The sequence below is a fragment of the Fundulus heteroclitus genome, chromosome 18, assembly GCF_011125445.2.
Source record: "Fundulus heteroclitus isolate FHET01 chromosome 18, MU-UCD_Fhet_4.1, whole genome shotgun sequence".
In the NCBI taxonomy this organism is placed as follows: Eukaryota; Metazoa; Chordata; class Actinopteri; order Cyprinodontiformes; family Fundulidae; genus Fundulus; species Fundulus heteroclitus.
The window spans coordinates 36,916,265-36,939,603 of record NC_046378.1 but is presented as its reverse complement, the minus strand read 5'-3'; the positions used below and the strand labels follow the sequence as shown (position 1 = coordinate 36,939,603).

The 23,339-nt window shown below is 41.9% G+C and overlaps 1 protein-coding gene across 2 annotated transcripts; it reads left to right on the top strand.

Annotated features, from left to right (window-relative positions):
* Positions 1–5,564: 5,564 nt before the first annotated feature.
* prx (periaxin) lies at positions 5,565–23,058 on the top strand. 2 transcript variants are annotated; one of them, XM_021321455.2, is made up of 6 exons: positions 5,565–5,684; positions 5,893–6,052; positions 7,137–7,330; positions 9,073–9,317; positions 9,444–22,690; positions 22,813–22,934. In XM_021321455.2, the coding sequence occupies exons 1-6, from the start codon at positions 5,655–5,657 to the stop codon at positions 22,833–22,835; spliced, it is 13,899 nt and encodes a 4,632-aa protein (XP_021177130.2). In that variant the 5' UTR covers positions 5,565–5,654; the 3' UTR covers positions 22,836–22,934. The 2 variants fall into 2 exon arrangements, with proteins under 2 accessions (XP_021177130.2, XP_036005646.1); XM_036149753.1 differs by lacking the exon at positions 9,444–22,690 and having other exon boundaries at positions 9,073–9,195; positions 22,913–23,058.
* Positions 23,059–23,339: the final 281 nt, after the last annotated feature.

Sequence of the window (23,339 nt, the reverse complement as noted above, 5' to 3'; positions counted from 1 at the left end):
GGTTTGACAGCTCCCCTTTGGGAAGAGACAAGGTGAGCTTTTTTTCTGGCATCTCTCTCAAACTACCAATTGACATATGGATTGCATCTAATTGTTGTTATTGAGATTTAGTGACCTTAAGGTACTAAAGTTTTGGTGCAAATTTCAGCATTAAACTGTGCTTTCATGCAATTTTGACAGGTTAAGAGGAATAGCCATTTTCTTCTAGCCTTTTTCTGAATTAACTTACTTGAGTTGTATGTTTTCTTGTCGTTACCATGTTGAAGAGTTGCTTAAAGAGAGCTTATGTATCATTTAAACAGCAGGTTTAAATTATACATTTAAATGCAGGTTGCATGAAGTCTCTCCAAGCAGCATTCACTCCTCCTGAAAGAGCGTAGAGCCACAGTGGACAGTTGTCTGCATTGTTGATGGCTTTGCAGCAATCCCTCATACTGAGCATGCATGAAGCGACAGTGGAGAGGAAAACTCCCCTTTAACAGGGAGGAAAACCTCCAGCAGAACCAGAACCAGGCTCAGTGTGAACGCTCATCTGCCTCGACCCACTGGGGGCTTAGAGAAGACAGAGCAGAGACAACAAGAGAGACAAACAAGCACGTGTGAGATTGCACAACTGGGGAAATAGAGGAATTTACTTTTAATAAGGCTTTAACTAGATCTTTCCCAGGGGTGCCAACTACTTTGGAGGCCACTGTTAATTTATATTAGTCATGCTATGCGTTGATTATGATCACATAAAAGTGGATTAAAGGTGTATTAAGTTAAAGGTGCATTAAATTAATGGATTAAAGGTGCATAGGCACATTATGTGCCTATTCTAAGAAGACCAAAAACCAGTTTATCATGATAAAATAAGGCTATATACACCGTCCCTCCTGATAGTGTTTTGTCCATTTTGAGCCTAAATAGAATTCTAGCACTGGGCGCGACGAGAAGACATAAACAGATGTGGCGCCATCTGCAGGTAGTACCAGAAAGCCAGATGGTGACCGTTGATGATGCAGCTACTTATTAGAGACCAACCGTCCTGAAATGATTCACGGAAAAGCAACAGCTCAATGTTGTGAAAACCGACTCGACCCACTTCGACTCCAAGTTCTAGTCAGTGATGTGTTACTGCCAGCGCTGGCCAGCTGTGTCTACAAACAGTATAAAATGATTCATACCGCACAGTGCAATGCATGATGTGATCCACATTTGGAGCTGCTCGTATGACTCCTTCTCTTCAGCTTTTGTTTTTGATGCTGTACGTTACGGGCTGTGAGGTTTTCCAGCCTTCGTTCTATGCCAAAAGCCAATAAAAATGCATAAAAAACATAAAAAACACCTAATCACCTAAGGGTTCCCCCCCATTTCTGTAAAAATGCCAGGGATGCCTATTCTCATGGATTAGTAGTATTATCACAGGAACTTGGAGTCCAGCAAAATATAGTAGGTCATTTGTGGGAGAATCTTTACAAATTACTGACATGGCTGATTCACACAGGATTAACGACACAGACAATCACAGCAATTATTACAACTAGCATGTGGTCTCTTGGTAAAACCAATCCTGTCAGAATAGGACTTAAAAGCATTGCTAACACTGGTAGCACTACTAGCAAGGACATGTACCCACGTATCCATCAACTTCGCAGCCACATCTTCACATTTTTTTAAACTTTTCAACACTTGATCTTGGACATTTCTAGTTTTCTTTTTCAACTCTGCTGGGAGTTCCACGCTCATTCATCTCCATTGCTTCGGCTTGTTGACCAATTGTACGCATGTGCAGTGCTGTTATAGTAAATATACACAGAAGGGCTGTATTCACAACAAATTTAACAAAAACAAAGCATAAATGACAGAAGTAACAAATAACACAGCAACAAGCAACCGCAATTTTTCTGAAAAACTTTGTATGCAACCAGAGTGAGCTACTGGAATATTATCTTTGACAAGCCTATGCACCTTTAAAGTGAGCTGAACTCTGTGTCTCATGCAGGAATAATTATAACAGCTTCACTATTTTAGGCACTGAGCTCCCCGTTAGAACCGGAAACACGTTTAACGGAGGCACCGGTCACACCAGCAAGTGTCGGGACACGATGTTTTCACAAGATTTACTGTGCAAGAGTTCATGAAACAAAAAGTGGAAGGAGATATGGCAGACTGGGTCATGACATGCTTCCTCCAGGCGGGGGGCAGGAGATGAAGCTGTCCAGATCCAGCGAACCCGGCGGTACCAAGGCAGGAAGTTACAGCCAGATGCTCCTGAACTCTTGACTCCACAATGGACTTATTTCAGCTTTGCTTGTTTGTTTTTTTCATGCTTAATGAAGTGGTTGGACACTGTATGCATAGATTTTAACATGTCAACTGGTCAGACGATGTGAATAGAGTTTTTTTTTTTTTTTTTTTTTACAAGGATAACTACATATGTATGTTTTTTTGGACAGCTTTTTGACATTTAGATGTGATTACTGATTGGAACCACTTCCTATTAAAGGGAGTATTCAACCATTGTATTTATTTTGCCTGTTGCAGGAGCAAAACGTTGCACATTACATTGTTAAAGTTTAACAGCGTGCAGGAGTCCCCCCCCCCCCTTTTATCCTCCTACACACCTGTTCAAGGCATAGATGTGCAACGTTTGTGGGAATGCCAGTAGTGAGAGGTAGTAAAATATGTAATACAATCCAACATTATTTATAAATCACTTAAAACAAACACAGAGGCAAATGTGCTGTGCAGAAAAAAAGCTAAATATAGATATCACTAGTAGAAGCAGCAAAATTCACAATTACTCAAATAGGAAAACACGTGGACTTCAACAGACATGAGAGCAACACCCTAAGCCAGAGAGAAGAGACGCCTTTAAAAGAGATTTAAAATTGGCCAGGGTGGACGTCTGCCTAATGTACAACCGCAGATCGTTCTGGAGTTTAGGACCGGCTAAAGAAAGGGCCCGGAACATGGAGAGTGTGCAGCACTGCTAGAGAAGCAGAACAAAAACTCCTGTTTGAATATTAGATTTGATTCGTGCTGAGATTCATTTTGTTTTTCGAAACAAGGGAGATTCTTCTGATCTACCTCTGAGGAGCACCTTTCGCTGAAGCTGCCGACAGCTGAAGAGGGAAAAGTCTCAATGTTGTTTCCTGCATTCAGGTGAAAGACAAGAGGAGGTCGCCTCCCCCCACCAGATCCCCCTCGGCCCCACAGCGCAACCCTCACCACAGCGGCACCGTGGAAGAACAGGAGAGCCCGGAGAGAGCGGTGAGACACAGTACAATGCAGCAAATACATTTCTAACCATGCAACAAGGCGACGAACAGTCAGGCAGTCTGCTGGCTTAGAAACATGCAGAAATACTGCCACTAAGCTTAGTAAAAATTGCAAAATAAAGAAAGTCTGGAAGTAAATGGGCACCTTGTACAGGTTGTTCTCCTCATTCAGTCTGAAAATGTGCTATTGCATAAAGCTCCTGTTGTTTCCTTCTTTTACTGTCAAGCTAACTGTTTGCGATTTCTGGTGGATTTCTGGAGAGTTAGAAAATATTTTTTATCTCTTTTACTTTAACGTTGTTGCAAGTCCTGAAGATGCACTAATGCAGACAAATCTATTGGTGCCCTTTCAAAATAAAAAAAAAGGCAAAAGTAGCCTTGCATTTTATTCATTCCATATTAAAAAAAGGTCTGATAGGCTTTTGATTATTGATTCTATTGACTATTTCAAAGGATAAAAGAAACTAACGTTATTTTTCTGCAGCAATCACTGCTAACAACCAATGTTTGTATTTGCAAGAATCTTTTATTGTCACCGCGTGCTACTGTGGTGAAAGTTGTTCAAAACAGACACAGTTAGGGTTCACACAAATAATGTGTATAGGTGGACACAAGAGACTTTTTTTTTATTATAGGTATTAAGTTAGTCAGTAGCTGCACTGGTCAACCACATTTACTGAGAAGCCCAAACATGCAACGACTTCTGAAAGTCAGATGTTTTTTTAAATATGATTTACTGTGTTGCATGAATTAATCATGCAACGCTTCTTTGATGATACATTCATGCCTGCAGTAAATTATGTGCAACATTCTTCAACCTTCATATACAGGACGAGGCAATGAAACATTCCTGATAAGTTAAGAGTGTGTAAAAATACGTGTTCAGTCCTCCTGGACCTCCTGTTGTCTTTTATGACCTCCTTGGTCTTCCTGGTGTTCAGGATCAGGTTGTTCCTTTCTTTGTGTGAAGAAGCTGTTTAAGGGTCATTGATCAGCTGCTGGTCGCTGTGCTTGTAGTCCGTAATGTTTCTGATGCCTCTCCACATGTTTCATGGATTGTTGCTGCTGAAGTGGTCCTCCATGCGCTGCTTGTACCTTTGCTTGGCCTTCTGGATGCCTTTAAGTTCACTTCTAGCCCTGCTGTAAGCCTGTCTGTCTCCAGATCTGAACACTGCATCCTGGTCCTTCAGCAAGGACCGCACCGAGCTGTCCACCCATAGGAAACACTCTGATTGTCTTTGTGGGTAGAACAGCATCAGTGTGGCTATAGGAAAGCACAGAAGATGTGTAACTTGAATGGTTTTTATCACCAGTCTGGTTGTTCAGATCAGTGGCTTGTAGGCAGGGATCAGCTCCACAGAGATGTGATAAACCAAAGTGAGGAGCTGCCGCAGCTATGTAAGCTCCTGGGACATTGCTGTAAACTTGATCTAATGTATTATTGTCTCTGGTCGGGAACTTGATGAATTTATGGAACTTAGGAAGCACAGCTTTAACTTAACATGGGTAAAGTCCCCAGCAGTGATCACAGCTGCTTCTGGGTTACTGTTCATATGACTGGTGATGAAGCTGTGTAGCTCCTCTAGGGCTAGCTTAGCATTAGCTTTCAGCTGGATGTATGCTAGGAGGTGTCTGTGCCTGCCGGCAGGTTTTAAACACGAGACATCCTGAGCAGTTTATGCAGCAACACCTCCACGTTGCAATTCTCAAGGACAAATTTGACATTTTTTCAAATTTCCACTAGACTCCACTAGGGGTTGGTGTTTGTCGATTTAAGACGGTCACTATTTTAAACGGACTATCTTACTTTCTTACTTCACATCATTCGATAAAGAAGGAAAGTAATGGCGACAGTTTGCTTTCAGAAATTATTAGGCAATTTGAATTATTTCAAACTAATAAAACATGACGACTTACCATTTAATTCGCACACAACACGGACCGTAGAAGTGTTTCACTTTGGATGAGGGAAACTTGTTTGCGCGGCGGCGGTCCTTGCAGCTGTGTTCCCTCTACTACTGGACGTGCGGAAACCATTGCACCGCAAATTGGTTCCGCCATGACGCGAAGCGTCCGTACGCTTGCGTTTCAAGAGTGAGATTTTGATTGTAAGATTGAGATTTTCAAAGAAATGCGTTTGAGCGTGTGCAATTGATGAAATGCGTGTGTCACACGGTCAATGCGTGAGAGTTGAGAGCTATGTTTATAGCCATTAATCTGAAGCTATGTTTGTCTGAGATGGATCAGATGTGCTGCTACATCCTGTGAACCCATAGTGCCCTGTGCTGTCTGCAGGTACAGAAGGAGAAACTACATGCGGAGCTGAAACAGGTGTTGAGTCAGAAAAGAAGTAATCTAAGAGAGTCGACCTGCCGACTGGCCCGATCAGAGATGGATTCAGAGCCAGCAGAAGAACAGACAGTAAGCAGGGCGGTATAACTTAGATATTTTGGGTAATGAATGGGTTTTTAAATACTGAAACAATAGTGGAAATATGCATTGGGGGAACTTACCTCGTAAAACAAATTCTTCTGTTATCATCAAGCTAACCTAACGACTTATCATGGGTCAACAGAGAAATGATAAAAGATGTATTAGTATACGAAGAGATTGCTTGCTTGTTTCTTAGTGCACAGAGGAAGTCTCCAAGTCTGTGGAAGTGGTGGTGGAGACGGAGGCTGAGGCTGGAGCCAGCGGCTACAGCGTGACAGGCGGAGGGCAGCATGGGATCTTTGTCAAAGACGTCCTCAAAGACTCGCCGGCTGCCAAACACCTGAGTCTGCAGCAAGGTACCTGCAGTCTGCAGGCTCCTCCTGAAAGCACAGCTTTAATTTCAGTTGGAGAAAGGTTTAAAACTGGAATCATAATTAAGCACAAACAGCATAGTCGGGCCATTTGTTTTGATCCTATTCTTCAAAATGTTACCATGAAAAACATAAATCTGTGTCAGGACGGGGGGAAAAGGACAATGGGAAATCCACTTTATGTTTCTTCATCAAAAAGCATCATAAGGTGACACATTCCCCTATTAAACATCACAGAATATCTACAAGAAAAGTTATACGTCTTTTTTCCAGGAATAAATCAACAAAAGATGTTTGAACTGTGTTATCACACATCATCTTGTTTTCCTCTTCGGATGAGTTTATTTTCCCGTTATTTGCCGATGTTAGCAGGATCTGACCGACCACACGTCCATCACAACAAAACAAACCTGCACAAGCGTGCCGTTTATGTCTATCAACCAAACTACGACGATTTTAGCTCAAACTATAAATATCCATCACGCATCTGCAGACTGTGTGCCGGGCAATATGTGGGTCAGTGCTGCTCAGAACGAAACAGAACCAAACATCTTTCCTTATGATTTTTAACCACATTTATTCATTTATATTTTGGTGATAATTAAGCTCTTTTTTTACTTCACGTTGAACTTTGAGTTTTCAGAGTTCCTTTTAGTCCATTACACAGCATTTATCAGGCTTTTTCCTTTATTTCCTTTACGTTTAGTCCACACTGAAAAACAAGTTATCCCATTTGATTTATTTTGTCTAGTTTTAGCCACCATTTCCATTGAGTTAATGAAATAGTTTAAATGATGTTCATCGTCTTTCTTAGAGTGAAAAATTATTAAAATTTGATTCCTTCACACACATTTGAGCGTCATGTTGGACTTACAGGAATGTAAAACCTCCTGACCCGCAGCATCGATAGGCGCCAACTGAGCCGTCAACTCAGTTATCTGCAGGAACAGACTCTTTGTTTTCCCCTCAGGTGTATAATAATAAGAAATATGCACAACTTTTTAAGTATACACACTGATAATGATTTTCATGGATGTATACAATAATTTGCCATCTGCTCTCTGTGAAGGTGATCAGCTGCTGAGTGCCAAGGTCTACTTTGACAACGTGCGGTATGAGGACGCTCTTAAGATCCTTCAGTGTGCAGAGCCCTATAAAGTCAGCTTCCAGGTGAAGAGGACTGTTCCTAAAGCCGAAGTTAGCGTCCGGCCAAAAGTTCCCAGTGGGGAGCTCAAAGGTCCCAAAGCCAAACTGCCTAAAATGGTAATCAGCTCATTTATTTGCTTATAAGAGACAACTAATCCTCTTCAAACAGTGCAGTAAATATCAACTACGCTGCCTGCAGTGTGAAAATGTATGTTCTGCTTTTATTTAATAGTTTTCTGTATTCAATTTTAAACATTTGCAATTTTTATTAACAATTTATTAACAATTTTTCTCACTTGGACCAATTGAACATTTTACTTTCACGGTACTTTTCCGTTAAGTACTTATTTAGATGTTTGAGCATATTAAATTGTTTGCTATTGTTTTGTCTATTTTGTCATAGTGTTAGATTTTGTTGCTCTCGCAGAACTTCTGTTCATTTTATACAAGAACTTCCATCATATGGTCCCTTTCTTTATCCGCTTATTTTTGCTGGGTGGTGGGGTGGGGAGTGTGTGGGGGAGGGGGGGTGCCTATTTTCAGCAGTTATTGGACAAAAGGGCATTAGAAACCCTAGGCAGGACACCAGTCCATCATAGGGCAACACAGAGGAAAAGCCACCACCATGCAAGCAGTACACTCGTATCTACGGGCGGTCATGTGTTCTGACTGAAAAGTGGAAAGAACACATGCATTCACTGAGAAACAGCAGAAAGAACCCCAGGCTGGTATTCAAACCCAAGACCTTCTTGCCAGAGAGCAACAGTATTAATCACTGCCCTCACACAGAACACATATTATAAATTTCGTCCTAAACGATCCCTGCTGAAGCAACTTTGCTTGAGCCAAAATAAGGATTCCATTCATTCCATAAGGATTCATCCATACCTGCTTATTTATGACAGAGGCTACCTACACCCTGGACAGGTCCCTAGTCCATCACAGGGCACACAACCATTCACACTAAGGGCAATTTGGAGAGACCAATTAACCTAACTGTGGGAGGAAGCCTAAATACCTTGAGAGAACTGACACCAGCATGCCAGGATTTGAACCTAGGATCTTCTTGCTGCACGACAACAATGCTACTAATTGCCCCAACACGCAGCCCTGTCGTGTTTCTCCAAATTTAGGATTAACCCTCATGTTTGCAGTTAATCATAAACCTAATCCTGCTAATGGGATAAATAAAAGATTATTCATAAAACAACAAAAGAAGTTAATTTTGGGGGGAGGTTCTAGATTTTTCTTCTGGGTTTATAGGCAGTGTACATTCCAATGAAATTTGTCTTCTGCATCTAACCCATCCGTTAGGGAGCAGTGGGCAACTATCACAGCGCCCGGGGAGCAATCTGGGGCTAAGGCTCTTCCTCAGGGACCCACAGTGGCAGCCTGCGGGAAGTCTTCAGTATCCAAGCAGAAATAAGCAACATAGCAAAACCATAAACCACTTAACCCCAAAACCAACGTGTTGTAAAAATATCCAACATAACATTTACTTGGATTGCAAAGGAACTGTTTATTTGTGTGTTTTTAGATGTTAGAAATGCATATGGGGTAGCCTCTTGGAGTAATTAGCTTGACTGCCCCATTAGAATTGCTGGTTCTTCAAACTTAGATCACTTTAACAGTGGTCTAAGACGGTAACCACTTAATAAGATGATGACTGATGGTGACTGTCCCACACAAAAAACAACAACAAACAGACTTTTAATCTTTGATCCCAGCAGCAACAAAGAGGTTGGGGGGAAAACTCAATTCAAACCTCTCATGTCCCTATGGAAACTTTATTTTTTAAAACTGCACTTATCCACCAAAAGGCCATCTTTAAAAACCAACAACATGCATTTCTGTTCCAGAGTGTGAAAGGCATGAAATCGTTCAAGACCCAGAAAAAAAGAGGCGGACGTTTTGGTCTGAAGAGGCTGAAAGAGAAGCGCAGGGAGGAGCTGGTGATAGAGGGAACACCTCCACGGCTCGAGGCAGGTGACGGTGACGTTGACGTGGAGTTTTCACTTCCTAAATTAAAACACAGGAAGAGCGCAACGAGTGACGTAGAAGTCAGAGGAACAGGAAACGTGGGAAAGACAAAAAGTCATATCAGGTTGGTTGAAATATAGGTGAAATACAACAAATTATGTTCTTCTAGGTTGTGAAATTTCTATTTGGTTTTCTGCTGTTTTGAGGGTGCGTTTTTCTTTTCTTTCCTTTCTAAACACCAATCTCCTAGGTTCCCCCATATGAAAACCAAGGAATACAGTGCAGCAGCGGGACAACTGGAATTTGAGGGACATGAAAACGTCCCTCCGACTGAAATACCTGGGGCTAAAGTGAAAACCAAAGGAAAGGGACACAAGTTTGGAATCGTATTTCCCAAGACTAAAAATGCAAAGTCGGGTCCTGGATCGCTGGACGTGAGGCCTCCTGAAATAAGCCTCCAGCCACCTTCAGTGGAGGTCAGTTTGTCTGGAAAAGAGGACAAAAATGTGGCGAAGAGAGGCTCAAAGTTTAACCCCCCTGATGTGGAGTTTGCACTCCCCTCAGGAAAAGTGGAGGCATCTTTGCCAACTGTAAGGGGAACCACAGAGATCAAGGCACCTAAAGTAGACGTCAGAGGAGCGGCTGATGTACCTCAAGGGAAGGTTAATGTAGATGTGGGGAAGGAAGACGCTAAACTCAGATTGCCGAAGTTGAAACTACCCAAGATTAGACTCTCACGCCATTCGGATGAGATTGATGGAGACATCAAGGTGAAAGCCAAGGGAATGGAAATGCCTCATCCTGATATTAATTCTCCAACGGCAGAACTTAGAGGTGGTGGAGAAATTCGTCTTCCTGGAGTGGAAGTCACCAAACCAAATATTAAAGGTGACATATCTGGAAAAGCTGCCTCAGTTCAAATGCCTTCTGTTGATATTTCTTTGCCAAATGTAAAGGGGAAGTCTGATGCAAGTTATTCACTCCAAGGGCTTGAAGGAGCAGGGAAGTCAGAAATCAACATGCCTGCCGTCAATATTTCTGTACCCGATGCTGTTCTGCCATCTGATTCAGGACGGAGAATTCCAGATGAGGTGGAAGGCACTGTTAAAGGACCCAAAATCTCAGTGCCAAGGGTTGATATCTCCTTACCAAAGACGGGGGCTCCTGGTGTAGATATTGAAGGACTAGGAGGTGGAGGAAAGTTCAACCCACCTTCTGTTGGCCTCTCTTCCCCCAAGATCAAATCAGATGGTGTAGATGTGCATATGGACCATTATGTAGGTGGTGATGGAAAGTTCAAGTTGCCTGATTTTGACGTAACGCTCCCTAAAATGAAGTCACCAGAGGAAGATGTCGAGGTGGGTTATAAATTGCCCAAAATGGATCTAACTCTTCCAAAAAGCAATGTGGTAGCAACAGACAAAGAGGGAAAGGGAGCATTTCAGTTACCATCTGTTGATGTTTCCCTTCCTAAATTGAAGGCTGGCCAAGTGGAAGTTGATGCCGAAGGACAAACAGCAAAAGGTGGCAAATTTGAAATGTCTGTCAAGCCATTGCCTAAAGGAAAAATGGAGGGAGACATTGACGTAAAAGGATGTGTTGAGGGAGACAAATTCAAAATGCCTTCGATTGATGTGTCTCTGCCAAAGCTTGGGCCAGAAGGTCACATAAAAGTCCCTAAGCTTGAGGTTGAAAGTGACATTCCTGTGCCTTCTGTAAATATATCTATGCCGAAAGGAAAGGCAGACGGTGATGTTGAAATAGGACATCTGGAGGCAAAGGGAGGAAAGTTCAAAGTGCCTTCCGTCAACATCAAACTCCCCAAGATGGAATCAGCTGGAGCTAAGGCAGACATTCAGGGACCTGAGATTAAAGGACAGAAAAAGAAGGCGCCATCAGCACCCAAAGGTGAGCTCGACATTGAGGGAAGAGGTAAGGGAGGCAAATTCAGCATGCCCTCTGTAAACATTTCTCTCCCAAAAACAAAGCTTCCTGAAGGAGATGTGAAAGTAGAAGCTCCTGAACTTCCAAATATCGACCTCTCTGTTCCAACATCAAGTAAAGAAGCCAATGTGGAGCTTGAGGCAAATGCTGGTGCCAAATTTAAGATGCCAAATTTTGACATCTCATTCCCTAAGGGGCAAGCTCAAGTGAAAGGAGGGGATATTAAAGAACCTACAGTTAAAGAAGGAGCAAAATTCAACATGCCATCTCTTGATATTTCTCTCCCTACAATAAAATCACCTGAGAAGGGGACTGATATCAGCTTTGAAGGTCCTGAAATTAATATCAAATCACCTAAGGCTAACTTAGAATTAAAAGGAACTGAGATCAAAGAAGGGAAACTGAACTTGCCAACAAAAGATGTTTCTCTTCCAAAGGAAAAGGCAGATGTGAAGATAAATGTTGAAGGGAAAGGAGGCAAGTTAAAGATGCCTTCATTTGATATGTCCCTTCCTAAGGTAAAGATGCCTGAAGAAAGCATTGAGATTGAAGGACAACCTGTTGACATTTCTCTTCCAAAAGGAAAATTAGATGTGGATATTGGTGCTAAAAGTAAAGGAGGCCACTTTCATTTGCCCTCAGTTGATGTTTCTCTCCCTAAAATAAAATCAAAGCGAGGTAATATCAACATTGAAGGGCCTGAACTTAAAAGCGGAGAAGTAAAAGCACCAACTATTGACATCTCTACGCCACAAGGAACAATTGAAGGTGACATTGCTTTCGATGATGAAGAAAAAGGGGTTGGATTTGATGTACCATCTGTAGACATCGACTTATCAAGTGTTAAAATCCCAGACAGAGACGTGAACCTTCAAGGTCCAAAAGTCAAGGGCGACAAGTTTGAAATGCCCAGAATTGACCTCTCATTGCCTAAAGGAAAAAAACATGGAAACATTAATATTGACATCCACTCTGGAATAGATGGGAACATTGAAATATCTTCTCTTGATACTAAACTTCCCAAAGGCCAAGGCAAATCTGGTATAAATGTGAAAGGTCCCGGGGGAAAGGTAGGAAAACACAAAAAGCCCAAATTTAACATTTCTGCTCCAAAACTAGATGCACCAGAAGTTGACGTCAAGGTGCACGGACCAGAAGTTAAAGGAAAGATCGAAATGCCAGCTGTTGATATTTCACCTCCTAAAGGAAGATTAGAGGGAGATCTTGACATCGACAGTCATGGAGCTAAAGGAGACAAATTTCACATGCCTTCTCTAAACATTAACCTTCCAAAGATAAAATCTAAGGAAGCAAGTGTTGATGTTAAAGGGCATGAAGGTCAAGGACAAACATTTGGCTTGCCATCAATGGATATTTCTGCACCCAAAATAAAATCTCCGGAGGTAGATGTCCGCCTCGAGGGTCCAGATGTTGACATTTCCCTTCCAAATCCTAAAGCTGATGTTGAAATGAATGTTAAAAACCCTGAAATTGAAGGGGGAAAGACAAAAATGCCAACATTTAACATTTCAATGCCAAAGGTAAACTTTCCTCAGAGTGAAGTAAAATTAAAGGGACCTGACGTCAAGGGAAAGAAGATTGAGATGCCGGACATTGATATTTCACTACCGAAAGGAAAATCAGACGGTGAAATTGATGGGCATGGCTGGAAAGGTGGAAAGTTTCACATGCCCTCTGTTGATTTCTCTCTACCAAAAATAAAGGCAAAAGGACCAGAGGTCAACATAGAAGGGCCTGAACTTAAACAAGGAAACATCAACATGCCTGATGTTGATATTTCACTTCAAAATAGAAACGTTGATGTTGACTTCAATGCTGAAAGTACTGAAATAAAAGGAGGAAAATTCAAAATGCCCAAATTTGATATTTCCCTTCCAAAGACAAACCTAACTGGGGGCCATGTTGATGCACCAAATGTTAACATTTCTCTACCAAAAGTAAAAGGAGATGTTGATGTTGATGGCTGCATGGACAAAGAGGGCAAGTTTCAGCTGCCCTCTGTTGATGTTTCTCTCCCTAAAATAGAAGCAAAAGGAGCTGATATTCATATTAAAGGTCCAGAACTAAAAAGTGACATTGCGCAACCGAAAGGAAAAGTTGAGGGGGATTTAAGTTTTGAAGGCCCTCACTTAAAAGGACAAACAATTAACTTGCCAACTGGGGACATCTCATTTTCCAAAGGAACAACTGATGCTGACTTTGATGTTGATGGCAAGTTTAAAATGCCAAAATTTGATCTCTCCTTGCCCAAAGTAAGTCTTCCAAAGGGTGAAACAAAAGACCTAAGCATTAAGGGAGGGAAGATTGAGATGCCAGACATTGACATATCAATCCCAAAAGGAAAAGGGGAAATTGAAACTGGAGGCCATGCCAGTAAAGGAAGCAAGTTCCAAATGCCCTCAGTTGACATTTCTCTTCCTAAAATCAAAGGTAAAGGACCAGACCTGAGAGTTGAAATTCCTGAGGTTCAAGGTGGAAAGGAGAATATAACTTTGCTTGACGTTTCTCGGCCTAATTTAAAGTCACCTGAGTTAGATGTCAGTCTTGAGGGTCCGGATATGAATGTTGATGTCTTGCCACAATCACTTAAAGCTGAGGGCGACATCAGTGCAGAAGGAATGGAAGGAGGAAAATTCAAGATGCCAAAGTTTGACATTTCGTTACCAAAGATAAGCCTCCCAAAAGTTGATAGCAACGTTGAAGGACCAGGGATAAAAGGAAAGGCTAAAATTAGTGTGGGTGACGTTTCAGTTCCAAAACCTAAGGGACCAGAGATAAATGTTGGGGGTCCTAAAACCAAAGGAGGAAAAATCCAAATGCCAGCTGATGTTGATATTCATGGGCCTAACATAAAGGGTGATGTGTCATTACCTAAAATCAAGTCTTCACACATAGAAACCACCATCAAGGGCCCTGAGATTGAAGGGGGAAAGGTTGACCTACAAAACATGGATGTTTCACTTCCGAAAGGTAAAGTAGAGGCGTATGTCAGTGCTGAAGGGACTGAAGTGAAAGGGGGGAAATTCAAGATGCCAAAATTTGATGTTTCTCTCCCAAAGATTAATCTCCCAAAGGTTGATGTCAATGTCGAAGGACCTGATATGAAAGGGAAAATTGAGAAGCCGACCACTGATATTTCACCACCAAAAGGAAAGGCAACTATAGACATAAATGCTGAAACTGGTAAAGGAAGCAAATTTCATATGCCTACAGTGGATTTTTCTCTTCCAAATGTTAAAACAAAGGAAGCTCAGATAGGAATTCAAAGACCTGACATCAAGGGTGATTTGTCCCTACCTAAAGTAAAGGGTCCAGCAATAGATATCAGCCTTAGAGGCCCTGAGGTTGAAGGAGGAAAAATTGATCAACCAAATCTAGACATCTCATATCCCAAAGGAAAACTTGAAGCGGGTGCTGAAGTTGAGGGCAACGAGGTGAAGGGTGGTAAATTTAAAATGCCAAAAACTGACCTGTCTTTACCTATGGGTGGTCTCCCAGAGGCTGATTTGAAGGTAAAGGGCCCAGAGTTCAAAACAGGGAAAATTGAGTTGCCAGACATTGATTTTTCACTTCCCAAAGGAAAAGTAGAGGGACACATTGCAACTGAAGGACATGCTGGGAAAGGAGGCAGATTCCACTTGCCAAACATTGACATTTCTCTTCCTAAATTGAAAGCCAAGGGAACTGACATAAATATTGAAGGTCCAGAACTCAAGGGTGAAAAGATTAAAGCTGAGGGACCTGATGTAAATGTAGAAGGTCCTGAAATCAAAGGAGGGAAGCTCAAAATGCCTGATGTTGATATTTCCCTCACTAAAGGAAAGGTTGATGGAGACTTTAATGTAGAAGCCCCTAAGATGAAGGGTGGGAAGTTTAAGTTACCAAAGTTTGACGTTTCCTTACCAAAGGTTAGTCTCCCAAAGGCTGATGCCAGCATTGAAGGGCCAGAAATGAAAGGAAAAGTAGAAATACCAGCACCTGAAGTTTCACTTCCAAAAGCAAAGACAGATGTGGAAATTGATGTCAATACTGGTACAAGCGGCAAGTTTAAAATGCCTTCAATTGACATTAATCTTCCTAAAATTAAAGCTGAGGGACCTGATGTAAATGTAGAAGGTCCTGAAATCAAAGGAGGAAGTATCGAAATGCCTGATGTTGATGTTTCCCTCCCTAAAGGAAATGTTGGTGGAGACTTTAATGTTAAGGGCCCTGAGATGAAGGGTGGAAAGTTTAAGTTACCAAAGTTTGACGTTTCCTTACCAAAGGTTAGTCTCCCAAAGGCTGATGCCAGCATTGAAGGGCCAGAAATGAAAGGAAAAGTAGAAATACCAGCACCTGAAGTTTCACTTCCAAAAGCAAAGGCAGATGTGGAAATTGATGTCAATACTGGTACAAGCGGCAAGTTTAAAATGCCTTCAATTGACATTAATCTTGCTAAAATAAAAGCTGAGGGACCTGATGTAAATGTAGAAGGTCCTGAAATCAAAGGAGGGAAGCTCAAAATGCCTGATGTTGATGTTTCCCTCCCTAAAGGAAATGTTGATGGAGACTTTAATGTTAAGGGCCCTGAGATGAAGGGTGGGAAGTTTAAGTTACCAAAGTTTGACGTTTCCTTACCAAAGGTTAGTCTCCCAAAGGCTGATGCCAGCATTGAAGGGCCAGAAATGAAAGGAAAAGTGGAAATACCAGCACCTGAAGTTTTACTTCCAAAAGCAAAGACAGATGTGGAAATTGATGTCAACACTGGTACAAGCGGCAAGTTTAAAATGCCTTCAATTGACATTAATCTTGCTAAAATAAAAGCTGAGGGACCTGATGTAAATGTAGAAGGACCTGAAATCAAAGGAGGGAAGCTCAAAATGCCTGATGTTGATGTTTCCCTCCCTAAAGGAAATGTTGATGGAGACTTTAATGTTAAGGGCCCTGAGATGAAGGGTGGAAAGTTTAAGTTACCAAAGTTTGACGTTTCCTTACCAAAGGTTAGTCTCCCAAAGGCTGATGCCAGCATTGAAGGGCCAGACCTGAAAGGAAAAGTAGAAATACCAGCTGCCGAAGTTTCACTTCCAAAAGCAAAGACAAATGTGGAAATTGATGTCAATACTGGTACAAGCGGCAAGTTTAAAATGCCTTCAATTGACATTAATCTTCCTAAAATTAAAGCTGAGGGACCTGATGTAAATGTAGAAGGACCTGAAATCAAAGGAGGGAAGCTCAAAATGCCTGATGTTGATGTTTCCCTCCCTAAAGGAAATGTTGGTGGAGACTTTAATGTTAAGGGCCCTGAGATGAAGGGTGGGAAGTTTAAGTTACCAAAATTTGACGTTTCCTTACCAAAGGTTAGTCTCCCAAAGGCTGATGCCAGCATTGAAGGGCCAGAAATGAAAGGAAAAGTAGAAATACCAGCACCTGAAGTTTCACTTCCAAAAGCAAAGGCAGATGTGGAAATTGATGTCAATACTGGTACAAGCGGCAAGTTTAAAATGCCTTCAATTGACATTAATCTTGCTAAAATAAAAGCTGAGGGACCTGATGTAAATGTAGAAGGTCCTGAAATCAAAGGAGGGAAGCTCAAAATGCCTGATGTTGATGTTTCCCTCCCTAAAGGAAATGTTGATGGAGACTTTAATGTTAAGGGCCCTGAGATGAAGGGTGGGAAGTTTAAGTTACCAAAGTTTGACGTTTCCTTACCAAAGGTTAGTCTCCCAAAGGCTGATGCCAGCATTGAAGGGCCAGACCTGAAAGGAAAAGTAGAAATACCAGCTGCCGAAGTTTCACTTCCAAAAGCAAAGACAAATGTGGAAATTGATGTCAATACTGGTACAAGCGGCAAGTTTAAAATGCCTTCAATTGACATTAATCTTCCTAAAATTAAAGCTGAGGGACCTGATGTAAATGTAGAAGGACCTGAAATCAAAGGAGGGAAGCTCAAAATGCCTGATGTTGATGTTTCCCTCCCTAAAGGAAATGTTGATGGAGACTTTAATGTAGAAGCCCCTAAGATGAAGGGTGGGAAGTTTAAGTTACCAAAATTTGACGTTTCCTTACCAAAGGTTAGTCTCCCAAAGGCTGATGCCAGCATTGAAGGGCCAGACCTGAAAGGAAAAGTAGAAATACCAGCACCTGAAGTTTCACTTCCAAAAGCAAAGACAGATGTGGAAATTGATGTCAATACTGGTACAAGCGGCAAGTTTAAAATGCCTTCAATTGACATTAATCTTCCTAAAATAAAAGCTGAGGGACCTGATGTAAATGTAGAAGGTCCTGAAATCAAAGGAGGAAGTATCGAAATGCCTGATGTTGATGTTTCCCTCCCTAAAGGAAATGTTGGTGGAGACTTTAATGTTAAGGGCCCTGAGATGAAGGGTGGAAAGTTTAAGTTACCAAAGTTTGACGTTTCCTTACCAAAGGTTAGTCTCCCAAAGGCTGATGCCAGCATTGAAGGGCCAGAAATGAAAGGAAAAGTGGAAATACCAGCTGCCGAAGTTTCACTTCCAAAAGCAAAGACAGATGTGGAAATTGATGTCAATACTGGTACAAGCGGCAAGTTTAAAATGCCTTCAATTGACATTAATCTTCCTAAAATTAAAGCTGAGGGACCTGATGTAAATGTAGAAGGACCTGAAATCAAAGGAGGGAAGCTCAAAATGCCTGATGTTGATGTTTCCCTCCCTAAAGGGAATGTTGATGGAGACTTTAATGTAGAAGCCCCTAAGATGAAGGGTGGGAAGTTTAAGTTACCAAAATTTGACGTTTCCTTACCAAAGGTTAGTCTCCCAAAGGCTGATGCCAGCATTGAAGGGCCAGACCTGAAAGGAAAAGTAGAAATACCAGCACCTGAAGTTTCACTTCCAAAAGCAAAGGCAGATGTGGAAATTGATGTCAATACTGGTACAAGCGGCAAGTTTAAAATGCCTTCAATTGACATTAATCTTCCTAAAATAAAAGCTGAGGGACCTGATGTAAATGTAGAAGGTCCTGAAATCAAAGGAGGAAGGATCGAAATGCCTGATGTTGATGTTTCCCTCCCTAAAGGAAATGTTGGTGGAGACTTTAATGTTAAGGGCCCTGAGATGAAGGGTGGAAAGTTTAAGTTACCAAAGTTTGACGTTTCCTTACCAAAGGTTAGTCTCCCAAAGGCTGATGCCAGCATTGAAGGGCCAGACCTGAAAGGAAAAGTAGAAATACCAGCTGCCGAAATTTCACTTCCAAAAGCAAAGGCAGATGTGGAAATTGATGTCAATACTGGTACAAGCGGCAAGTTTCACATGCCCTCGGTTGACATCTCCCTTCCTAAAATCAAAGCAAAGGGAGATGTCGGTATTCAAGGGCCTAAAATCAAGGGTGATTTCTCACTTCCTAACATCAAGTCACCAGAGGCAGATGTCAGTCTGAAAAGCCCTGAGGTTGAAGGAGGAAAAATTAACCTCCCAGGTGTTGATCTTTCACTCCCCAAAGGAAAGGTTGATGTTAACTATGAGTCTGAGGATTTTGAGGGTGAGAAGGGTAACTTTAAAATGCCAAAGATTGATGTGTCCTTACCAAAAGTGAGTCTTCCAGAAGGAAATGTTAAAGTTAAAGGGCCAGACATCAAGGCAGGAAACATAGAGTTGCCAGACATTGATTTATCACTTCCAAAACCAAACGTTGAGGGAGATATTGACATCAAAGGACAGATTAAGAAAGGAGGCAAATTTCATATGCCCTCCATACATCTTCCTGACATGAAAGCAAAAGAACTACAAGCAAATATAAAAAGTACTGAAGCTGATGTCGATATCAATGGTCCACATGTAAAAGGAGGAAAAGGTGGAAAGTTTCACATGCCAACTTTGGACGTAAATATGCCAAGGTTTGATCTAGACCTTAGTCTTCCATCTGTTTCAAAAGACAAAGGTCTTAAAGTAGAAGTCAGTGGACCGGATGCATCTGGGGATTTGGAGATGTTGGGCCTCCAAGGGGATATCAAACCAGACCAACTGAAAGTAAAGACAGGAGATTTAGAAGGCCCAGGTGCATCACTCAAACTACCCTCAGTCAAACTACCAACAGTTGACATATCAGCCCCAAAACTAGATCTTGACTTTGGCCTTAACAAGCCTCAAAGTGATGATGTTGAGCTTTTGAAAGCAGAGGGAGGAAGACCTTCCTCAGGGGGCAGCTTTGATTTGCCCAACGTCTCCCTCAAAGCGCCAAGTTTCACTTTCCCCAGATTTGGCTCAAAGTCAAAGAGCGGTGATTTGGAGGCATCAGGACTCCAGGCAGACATTTCCCTCCATCCACCAAATGTGGAAGGGGAGATTAGAGCGCCATCAGTAGAATTTGATGGAGATGGAAAAGTCAAAATGAAGAAACACAAAATAAAAATGCCTTCATTTGGAATATCGAAAAAGGACACAGATGTATCAGTGTCTTGTCCTGATGTTGACGTTAAAATGAAAAAAGGAAAACCTGACTTTCCTCACTTGGATTTCACGACAGACAACCCAGACAATAAGGCAAAGCATAAAATCAAGTTCCCCAAGTTCAAAATGTCATCTCCAAAGGTTCACCTTCCAGAGGGAGAGGTTGATGCTAAAGTGGAAGCAGACATGGATAGAAAGAGTGGCTTTCATGCTCCCGATGTCACTCTCAAGTTTCCAAAGTTCTCAATCCCAGGATTTGGCTCCAAAGAAAAAGATTTAAGTAAACCAAGTGGTGAACTACAACTACAGCCCAAAGTCAAGGTGCCTTCTGTTGAGCTATCGCTCCCAGAAGCTAAAACGCCAGAAATGGAGGTTCTTCTCCCTAAAGCAGAAGTTGATGTTTCGGAAGCTGATATCAAAGGTTATGAAGGAAACCTTAAAATTCCCAAAATGCCTAAAATTGATGTTTCTATACCCCAAGTAGACCTAGATGTGTCACTGCCAAAGGGCAAATGCCAAAAGATTGGAAGACCTGATATGGAACTTGAAGGGGGTGAAGGGAAATTTAAAATGCCTCAAATAACGATGCCAACAGTAGATGTGGCCCTTCCAAAAGGGAAACCTAAAGATCTCACTAAACCTAAAACTGAAATAGATGCTGATGGAGGCAAGTTTACAATACCATACGTCAAAATGCCCACTGTTGATATAACTCTACCAAAGCCTGATATTTCACTGTCAAAAGCAGAAGCCCCTGAAATAAAAATAGAGGGGACTACAGAGCAAAAGTTTAAAATGCCCAGGGTTGATATCTCTCTTCCAAAGGGTATATTCCAAGACAATGAAACACCTGAAATGAATGAAAGAGGAAAAATCAAAATGCCACACATAAAGATGCCATCTGTTGATGTCACTCTACCCAAGGGACAGATTGAAGGTCCAGACGTAGAGATCAGAGGTGAAGGGGGGAAATTCAAGATGCCACAAGTCAGCATGCCCTCTGTTGATATTTCATGTTCTAAAGGGAAAGCTGAAGGTCCAAATGTTCAGGTAGAGGGCAATTATGGAGACAAATTCAAGTTACCTCATTGTAAAATGCCAGATGTTGATGTTTCTTTGCCCAAGGGACAGACTGAAGCTCCAGGTGTAGAGATCAAAGGAGAAAAGGGAACATATAAGATGCCACAGATCAGTATGCCATCTGTTCAAATATCCCTACCCAAAGGAAAGGCTGAAGATTTAGATATTGAAGGCAATGGAGGAGAGAGATTCAAAGCACCATACATAAAAATGCCTTCAGTTGACGCATCAATACCTAAAGTGAAAACTAATGATTCAGACGCTGGAATCACGGGGAATGTGGGAGGAAAATTCAAAATGCCTCATGTTAAAGTGCCAAATGTGGAATTTGCTGTCCTCAAAGGGAAAGAAAATCCAGATGTGGAGATTAAGGGCGAAGGTGGAAAGTTTAAGATGCCACACATTAGTATGCCTTCAGGTGATGGATCATTAACCAAAGTACAATTTGAAAGTCCTGAGATTGAGACAGGAGGAGGAACAGAAGGCAAAGTAAATATGCCTCACCTGAAAATGCCAAATGTTGACATCTCTCTAGCCAAAGGTAATGCTGGCAAAATTGAAGGAACAGTGTTTAAAGGAGAGGGACACATACCAGAAGTACCATCAGGAGACATTTCTGTGCAAAAAGGTAAAACTGCAGGTCCCATTCCTGGGATTAAGAGTGAAGGAGGAAAGTTCAAGATGCCAAAAGTTGATATTACTCTTCCCAGAGGAAAACCTTCTGTGGAAACTCCAGAGGTGGACATAAAGAAAGAAGGACTGCTTGAGATGCCTAAAGCAAGTACTGACAAACCAATTAAGGGGCCAAGAGAAGACATAGACGTGGACATAGGATTTCAAAGGGAAGAGGGTATGATGAACAAGAAAAAGGTTGTATTACCAGACTTGGATCTGAACACATCAGGAACTGAGACTAAAGTTAAGAGGGGCAAAGGCAAAGGAAAGAAATTCAAGATTGGAGTACCAAAAATGAAAGGTGCTGAAGATGTAACAGCAGAAGCAAAACAATGTGGAGATATTAACGTTAAACACAATGATCATTCAACTGGCAAAGGTCACATTAACGTCACAGCTCCAGAGGTGACGTTACCAAGCGTTTGTCTCAAAACAGACGCAGGTAGCAAAGGAGGCCAGTCACCCTCCAGTTATGAAATCAAAGTTCCTAGAATACCAGATATAGAGTTTGATATTGGTACATCACAAGATGAAGACGATGACAAAACAGAAACCGAGAAGAAAGTCAAGATCCCTAAATTTGGCGTCCCATTACCATCTATGTCTTCTCCTGAGAGAAGGGTGGATATTTATGGATCAGAAGTTCGGTATGAGGGCCCTAAAATGCCCAAAGTAAAGAAAGCTGTATTTGTCTTGGTGAATCCGAATGAAACAGAGCAGGTAGCTGCAAACACTGCCCTTCAAAAAAAGGAGACAACAGCTGGAAATGAGACAGAAGATGTTAAAGTAAAGATGGGCAAAGTCAAGACAAAGTCAAACTTTGGGAAGTCTAAAGATAAATCGACTGAAGGAGAAGCAGAGGAAGAGGAAAAGTCAAAGGGTGCAAAGATTAAAATGCCCAAATTTTCACTTTCGTCTGGCAAATCGGGCTCTGTTGATGTTACTGTGAAGGGAGACGGTTCAAGTTCAAGTCTCAATGGAGAAAAAGATGCAACTCCTCACAAGGACTCCAAGGATGATAAAGGGACATTCGGGGGTAAAATTAAACTTCCAAAGGTGGAGTTTACTCGTCCGTACAGCAAGATGGCAACAGGGGATAAAATGGGAAAGGATTCATCATCAGGAGAAGTAAAGGGAGATGTCCAAGGACTTGAAACTCCAGACAAAATGACGTCAACGGAAGTGGTGTCATCTCGAGCCAGAACAGAGATGTTGGACCGGGACAGTTCAGAGTCTCCTGCTGGTTTCGGCACAGATTTTACATCAACAAAGGTTCATATGTGGAGCGAGGGGGGCAGAGGTGGTGAGGCAGAAGAAAAGGAGTCTACCTCCTGGTTCAAGGTCCCCAAGTTCACACTGAAACCTCACACCACAGGTAAGGACAGACCGGTCTTCAAGAAAATTCATCATAAATTATCATTTGGTGTTCTTCAACAATTAATACCCCTCTCCTTGATTTGTTTTGTCTTACCACTTTATTCTCAACACTTACCACAGACAAAGTTTCTTTTCAATCCTGATTTCTTCACATATCCTTCCTTGCTTCTCTTTGTTTCCTCTCCATCTCGCATCTGTTCCTGTTTATTGCTCCCGACAGGCTTCCTCCAGATAACCCCCGAGGGCTCCCCTCAGGCCCAGCGCAGGGGTGAGCTGGGAGGGGAGGCGGAGGTCTCTGGCTCTTTCTGTCTCCACACCTCAGGGGTCGACTTTGCCAGCCAACAAATGTCCGAAGAGCATCAGGTCTCCTCCACAGAGGAGGGATCGGTCACAACGGTAACCAAGACGACCAGAATCACCAGTCACCTGGTTACCACTGAGACTCGAACCAGCGAATCTTCATCAACTACTCACCAAGTGTTGGACTTTAACTACTGAGAATGCTGTACTGATATCTTAAATACCTTTTGATTCATTTGTTTTTCTGTTGTTGTTTTTTTTTTTTTTAGACTGGTAAGGTTGCAGTGTTGTTGTTGTTTTTTCATGTGGCAAAATAAAAGTTTATATTTTATATTTTATCAGGTTAG